This window comes from Capsicum annuum, chromosome 6 (genome assembly GCF_002878395.1).
Source record: "Capsicum annuum cultivar UCD-10X-F1 chromosome 6, UCD10Xv1.1, whole genome shotgun sequence".
Lineage (NCBI taxonomy): Eukaryota > Viridiplantae > Streptophyta > Magnoliopsida > Solanales > Solanaceae > Capsicum > Capsicum annuum.
The window spans coordinates 208,862,749-208,870,685 of record NC_061116.1 but is presented as its reverse complement, the minus strand read 5'-3'; the positions used below and the strand labels follow the sequence as shown (position 1 = coordinate 208,870,685).

The 7,937-nt window shown below is 29.7% G+C and overlaps 1 protein-coding gene across 1 annotated transcript; it reads right to left on the bottom strand.

Moving 5' to 3' along the window:
• Positions 1–3,296: 3,296 nt before the first annotated feature.
• On the bottom strand, positions 3,297–3,788 carry LOC107855355 (protein SOB FIVE-LIKE 4-like). The gene has a single exon (XM_016700357.1). It carries the CDS (start codon positions 3,786–3,788, stop codon positions 3,297–3,299), a length of 492 nt encoding a protein of 163 aa, XP_016555843.1.
• Between the last annotated feature and the right edge of the window lie 4,149 nt (positions 3,789–7,937).

Here is a 7,937-nt window from a genome sequence, read left to right as displayed (position 1 = left end):
CTTTTTTTTCTTTCTTTTTACGTCCTTCATGAAAAAATAACTAAATAGATGGTATGATATAAAGTTACTCCTATTTATTAGACAGTTTTAAGGGTGTAGATAAAAACAATCAACAACTTTAATCATATATTCCTAAATATGTTTTGGTACAATTTTTTTGGGTAATAGTTAAACACAGACGAATATAATGAAAGTGTTCTGCTCTCTAGAATTCTAAATTCTTGTATACCTTTAAGTAGAGGCGGATCTAGAATTTTAAACTTATGAATTCCCAATAAAATAAATAATATACCAAAAATAGGGTATAACACGTGAGACACTTCTTTAAATCCCTTTTGAACCACTGAGTCAACTAACAGCTTTAATAGATTTTTAATAAAATTAAAAGTTATACAAAAATGCTTGGGAATTTCCTAAATTAGTTACAAACCCCATTGACAGTTGTTCGAGACACTACAATTATATAGTACTAGTTCCTTTTTTATCCTTGGTTTCAAATGAAGTAGTCATGTGATGAAAACATAAAGAGTGTCCAAACACTTTTGCCAATACTTAATTTCTTGTCACTGTGACGGGGCTATGCGTTTTAATTAAAACTTAAAAGAGTACCAATTATGAATTAACAAATATTAATCATGCATGTCACTTTGTTATCTGTTTGAATAATAAGAATTGAAATTGACAATAAACAGTAATGTATTTTGTGGAAAACACTTTAGACATCATGTTTGCACAAGGAGAACGGAAATTCAAAATTACAATTCAATAGGTTCAAAATTTTGAATTCTTTGAAAATATGTGTTCAAATTTTAATATTAACTATACTGCTATTTTCTAGAAATTTGCACGTATACATTTATGATGTAGGCTAAAGATAATTATAGGCACTATCTATCTATCTGCCTCTGCTCATCTGCTTACAGATGAAGAAGTTAATAGTATGTGTGTGGCTTATCCTATTTTCCAGTCTGTTGACAGGTTGGGAGCATTTTGCTGTAACTTAGAATTTACTTTTACATTCAATTCACATGCAATAATAATATAATGCGTCATGTCCATGAGCTAGCTAGCAAGCACTGTGTATTCATTACAGCAATAACATTACCAGTAAACTTTCACGAGTGAGGTCTGACAAGTACTATGTAAAATTCCACTGTGCATTGGTGCCTTCGTCTTTTCATTTGAACCACTTGTCCGTTTGTGTATTTATAGACGAATTCAAGTTCTAGATTGATCTTAAGTTAATACTACAAAATCCAGTATATATCGAGTTTCTAGTCAAATATTTAGTTACAAATCCATGTACATGCATGTATTGTGGAATATACAGTCGAGTGATTTTTACCAGAGAAAATTCCTGAATTAAGTGACTTTGTTGATACAGCACAAAATTAAATGACTTTATTATATATTTTTTTATACTTGTGTAATCTTTTGAGATATTTATTAAGAATAAACAATGTGGAGTATTTATTGTGACCTTTATTTTTTGCATGCGCTGTTGACTAGATTTTCACCTACTATACTTTAGCAATAAAACCTTTCAAAGATCTTGTCTGTTGGACTATATTTCAAAATTTCAACTACTTATGTTAAACATGTTAGTAATTAAAATCTAGATAATACTGTATATTTTGCTTCGGTACCAAGGAATATTGAGCAAACAGCTCAACTAACCTAAGCTAATTTTGTTAATGCCATCACTTTTCCCTTCCCAAGAGTATTCAAAGAAGTTTGACTAGAATTAGTGCTAAATGACCATAAAAATTTGGCTCCAATAATAAAAAGATTATATTACCATTTTCTTTTAAATAGACCAAGTTATTTAATTTTTAAAGTAAGGGGGTAAAAATATTCAAAAGTCAACTATCTCGTGAACATAACTTTTTTCTATTGCGATCAAATTGTGGCCAAAAGACAACTTTTCCTTTCAAATATACTTACATTTTCAGATTTTCTTTAAAAATTAAGTGCATGCAACTTATAGTGGACTAGTATTTTTCGTTCACAATTCTGAATATTTAGAGTTGAATTAATTTAAAAATTAAATCAATTTAATTCTTGTTAAACAAAAGTGTTACATAAATTAGAACAACAAAAAAGTAGTTTTATGTCATGATATATATTAATTGTTCAGAATAGACCGTTTAATGAATGTGCGTCGATATGCTTAATTATACAACTTTTCTTAGTACAACAACGATTTAGTGAATTGATGAAGTTGCAAAGCTCATGATATGAAGCTAGCTTTAGTAGATTATTATTCATTAAAAGGGTGAAATTGATAACCTGAATTCTTAGGAGAGGTGTTTGAACATGCTGTTAAAATTTTAAAATTTTGATTTGACATTTGTGTTTATATATGGCATTCTGAACAAATCCTTAGTTTTAACTTAGAACTATTGACCAAAAAAAACTTAGAATTATTGGTTTCAAAGCTCAAATTCACCTAAAAGGTAGAAGTTCAATTTCAAAACGGCCATACATGTTCAATCCGGCCAAATTGTGGCTGCCCCCGATTCGCCACGGAGAGTTATCCCCGGCAGAACCATCATTTGCTATAGAACTATTTGAAGGCGATTTAGAGACGAAGCTTTGATAGTTTAATTTCACAAATTGTTGAGTACAACTTTTGAAATTCAAATAACAGGTTCGATTCGAATATAACTTTAACTTCAAATCCACCTCTAACCAAGTCAATGATTTCAAGTTCATATTTCGATAAGAGATAGTATGATGTTTTGGGTAACGGTTTTATCTTTTTGACTGCACTCTTTTACATATCCTACTTCATTACTTACTATTTGTGTCATTTATAAACATTTTACTAAGAGAAGAACATGGCATATTGTGTGGGATGATATTGTTGATGGACATCTTAAAGTACAACTAAATATAATATTCGTGATAGATTATGTATCCTGAATGACACAGGACAAAAACAAAAAGAATGAGTTTAACTATTTCTACTTCAAAACATCTTGATAATATTCCATGCACTAACAAATAAAGAAGAAAGAAAGATACATAAGGGTACTAGTACTATCTAAAGTAAGAATTGCTCTCCCTTTGGCCATAGATTTTGAACTTAAACCTTGAAAATTCGAGTTTCTCTAATTGTGTTTGGACGTGAATTTTACTTGAAAAAGGTTTGAAGTTTTGTGAGTAGAAGTGAAATTTCTCACTGGTTTGAGCTTTTTTGAGAACTCGACAATATTTGGCCAGATAAGCATTTCAATTTTCAAAATTTGATTCAAAATCTATGGTCAAACGCTGGCTAAGTTATACTACTATATCTACTTCCCTTTGCCCATCCAAATACTTTTCCTAACCTTATTACCACCACCATTGGAAGCACCTTTAGTTCCTTTTGAAGCGTAGAAACACTCTTTTACCTTGTCTTGATCATTCTTGTAACCATTCTTCATTGAACTATTAGCTTTTTTGTTAGTAAAACTGCAATCTTTTTCCTTACCTTTTTCCTTTTGATTCTTGAAATTAACCATACCTACAACACCACTCTTCCCATTTCTTGAAAATTGACTAACTGGACCTGAAGATGCATCAGAGGCCATTGAATCATCAGTATCATCACCATCCTCATCATCGTCTTGATTAACGCGGCCTTCTTTGTTATAATTATTGTCTTCTAATTCATCATCAAAATAATCTCCAATGTCTAGCTCACAATCACCAGTCGAAGGAGAACCAATGTACATTGTCCAGCCTGATTCACTGCTGTTACATTCTTCAACTTCTCCAAAGAATTTGGAATGATTAGAATCCATTAATTTCAGCAAATGGTAATAACAATTAAAATGAACTAAAGGACAGAAGAGTACTAGAGTTGGTGATGTTGAAAAGCAAAAAAGGCAAAAGAAGCACTTGTTAATACTACTATAAAGCTCTCATTCACACCACACAAAAGAAAAGAAAGTGCTAGACTTTATATTTTTGAAAGCAACCTCAACCCCCCTGTGTTTAATTTTTGTTCTCTCCTTTTTCAATAGCTGGAAGCCTGGAATTAATTTCTACCACCTGGACATACATATATAGACATTATTTTCCCTGACTTTAAATCAGCCACAGGGACAGGTAGAAGCTGTCAAAGATATTGATAGAGAAACGTGTCTTATAAATGTCACGGTTGAATGAATAGGATCCTTCTTCTATCTTTAGTTAAATGTTTCGGTTTTGAGATGTGAGGGTGGAGCAACTCACTAGTAAGACGTGTTTCCGCTTTGATTGGTTGTGCTGTGTGAATTTGAATTAATCAGCCTAGCACGAAACACACTACAATGAGTGTGGTGGAATGGATGAGATCTTTTTCTTTTTAATTAAATATTTCAATTTCGAGTCGTGAAAATAAAACATGTTTCCTCCTTGATTGGTTATACCGCGGGAATTCAAATTAATCGGCTCAGTAGGCTTACGATGAAAATGCATTAAGGGGAAAAATAAGGCACGAAACACACCACAAAGAGTACGGTGGAATGTATGGGATCCTTCCATCTTTTAACTATATGTTTCTAATTTGGGTCATAGAATGAAGAAACTCTTGACAGGAGACAAGGCTTTCTATTTCGTGGGTTATACTGCGTGAATTTAAATTAGTCGAGTCAGCAAGAAGCTTCGATTAAGAATGCATAAAGGTAAAAGAAAAAAACGAGGCATGAAACACGCTCGAAATTTACCTTTAAGTAAATGTGAAAGACAGAATTGGGGCTGCTCTGAAGAGAAGAGACAAGTGTTTATCACTTTGAATTTGAGCGTGACTCATCAATAAGAAGCAGTATAGTACTTTGAATGGAAAATACAGAGGCCTATATGTCCTAGTGAGAATAATTTTATGCATTGTATATAGTCCTTTGTTCATAATTTGAAAATCTGAGGGTAGAATTTGAAATTTTATGGACTCTACAAAAAGAATTTAATTTTGGTTAGATTTATTAGAGGCTGCTTTACCCTCTCTTCTTGATAATCAAATAAATCAAGAAGATCGACAAATTCTCCGGAGATCAAATTCAAATATTTCTGTGTTCGAGAAATACGACACTAACGGCCCTCGAATTATGGAGAAATTTATATTTAAATCTTCCTACATTCGAGAAATATGCCACTAACGACCCTCGAATACGGAGAAACTCATATTCAAATCTTCCTACATTCGAGAAATACGCTACTGACGGCCCTCGATCCTACATTCGAGAAATACGCTACTGATGACCCTCGAATTAAAGAGAAAATCAAGAGAGAAGAATCAAGGGAGGAACAGATTTGTACTCATATTCTTGATCAATAAAATTCATGTTTCTTCATATTTTTGTTTGTGGTTGAAATTTATTTTCCATGAATTAAATTATGTTGCAAACAATTGGTACGCCTAGTGGGACCAAATATGTCTTTCATCTCTTCTCTCGGAAATCAAATATACAAATCTGTAGCCGCTGGGATCATAAAGATGGAAGCGGTATTTTAAGACTCGTCTTTGAATTTCATCAAGTCTACACTCCGACAAGCCTCGAAGCAGGGGCATTTCATTAAAACAAAAGGCATGTGAGTAAATGAAAATGCAGCATTTCTTTTCATCTCTGAATATTTAAGAGAACTCAAGCAGTGAAGATTTGTGTCAAGGGGGTAAAGATAATTATTTGCTGGAAAATTATACTGTGGTGGGTAGGTAAGAAAATAAATATTTTATGTATAAATATTATATATGTTGATTTTCTTTAGCTTTATTGAATTTTTTATTTCTTTTGTATTTTGATATTATTAAAAAGCCTGACTTGGCTATTCTTGATTCGTTTTGCATACGACACATTAGAAGTGGAAGAACTTTCTACTAAGAGTTTCTCCATTCTGGGATTCAAATCGAAACCATTAAGAATGGAATAATTTCACCACGCCGCGAACCCTTTGACGGTTAGTCAACTTCTTTCTCTCTTTATATTATTTTCCACCGCCTTGATCATGCACCTATCATAAGTCACAATTATGGTTCTAAAACCTTTTTACTTTTCATAAGCAAGTACATGTTACTGATAATCATTTTCCAGTTGTATAATTGGCAAATAGCAATCTTGGTTGCTGATCTGGCAAAATTGATTTGATCTAAAATTTAAAAATATCGTACTACTTATTACTATGAATCTTTTGTTGCTATTCATGTTACGTGGGGAAGACCTAAGTTTTTGGCTTTTTGGCTTTTTTTTTTTGAGATGTCATTTTTCTTGATATATTAAGGAGGAGGAGCAAAAGGGACTTAAGATTCAGAAAAAGAAGTGGGAAATGGGACATACCTTGCCTCATTAAACCCCTTTTTAGTTGTTCCTCACTTGTAAATCCTAGAAAATGACTTGTAATATAATTAAGGAAATTGCCAGACAACTTAGGCCCATTTATTATTCTTGTTTCTTTGTCTTTTTGGTTGATCATTTCTTGAATTGAACTTTTCTTGGGCTCCATGTGATTTAAGTGAAAATTGTTCTGCAATATATGACAAATATCCTAAGGCTGGAAAGAGTTCAATCTAAACCAGGCCAATGATCACTTTTTTGCCAAATAAGATAAGATAATGTTTTCTAAGTGTTCAAGTCAAACTTAGATATGCCATATATGTGTCTTTCACATTGCAAAGGTAGGAATAAGTGTGTATATTTTCTATTATTTTATTAATTTATCATAATAATTTAAATATTTAATATATTTTATTAATTTATATTAATTAACTATAACTACATATTGAAAGTAAAAAAAAATTATTTATTTAACTGTTTATCATGTTCAAAATTAATTTGTAGCCACAAATTACAATAATTAATAACTTAAAATATTTAAAAGACATATAAAAATTTTATTGACTCTTCCCAAGAAACCTCTCTACTCCCATTTAATTACATATCATGCTCCAATATATAGTAATTTCATTATTTCATTATAATGATTTAAATATTTAATATATTATATTAATTAACTGTAACTACATATTGAAAGTAAAATTTATTTATTTATTTAATTGGTATCATGTTCAACACTAATTTGTTCCCACAAATCACAATAATTAATAACTTAAAATATTTAAAAGACATATAAAAATTTTATTGATTCTCATTATTTTAGCAATGCCACATAAATTGAGATAAAAGAAAAAGTACTGCAAATCAGAATAATTAACAACTTAAAATATTTAAAAGATATATAAAAATTTTAGTTGACTCTCAAAATTGTATCGAAACTATATAAATTGGGACACAAGGAGTAAATATATTATTTGATAATTATGTCAAAATTATTATAGATCACAATAATTAACAAGTTAAAATACTTTTTTTAAAAATATCTTTCTATTTAACTCTCAAAATTTTATTGGTGCATCATAAATTATGACTAAATAAAAAATTATCTTAATTAATTGCAATTAAATATTTAAAGTAAATCAATTTTATTATTTTAATTGACTTTTATATAAAAAAATAATCTTTTTATTTATTTATTTATTTATTTTAGTAAATTTATATTTTAAAATTACTTTTTCCTTGTATAGAAATACTAATATTTAAACTTAACTTTAAATTTTTAAATTATAAAATTAATAAGTGAATATTTTCTTAGAATTTGTGTTGGGTCAATATGAATCAAGTTAGAAAAAATAAAGAAAAATATACAGTAAAATTTTATTATTGTGAAAGATAAATATAATGCACTATCCAATAATGTTTAATAATATCATATTTTGCATATGCAAATATAGCATCCCGTATTTAATTAATGTACTATTTCGGTGAATTATCGATGATTACTTTTGGATATGATAAAATTATATTAATTTTTATAGTAATAACATAATTAATCGCTCTTAATTAATTATTATGAGCCATCTAGATATTAAGGAAATAAATAATATTTAATGAAAAATAAAATAGACATAAAATACTAAA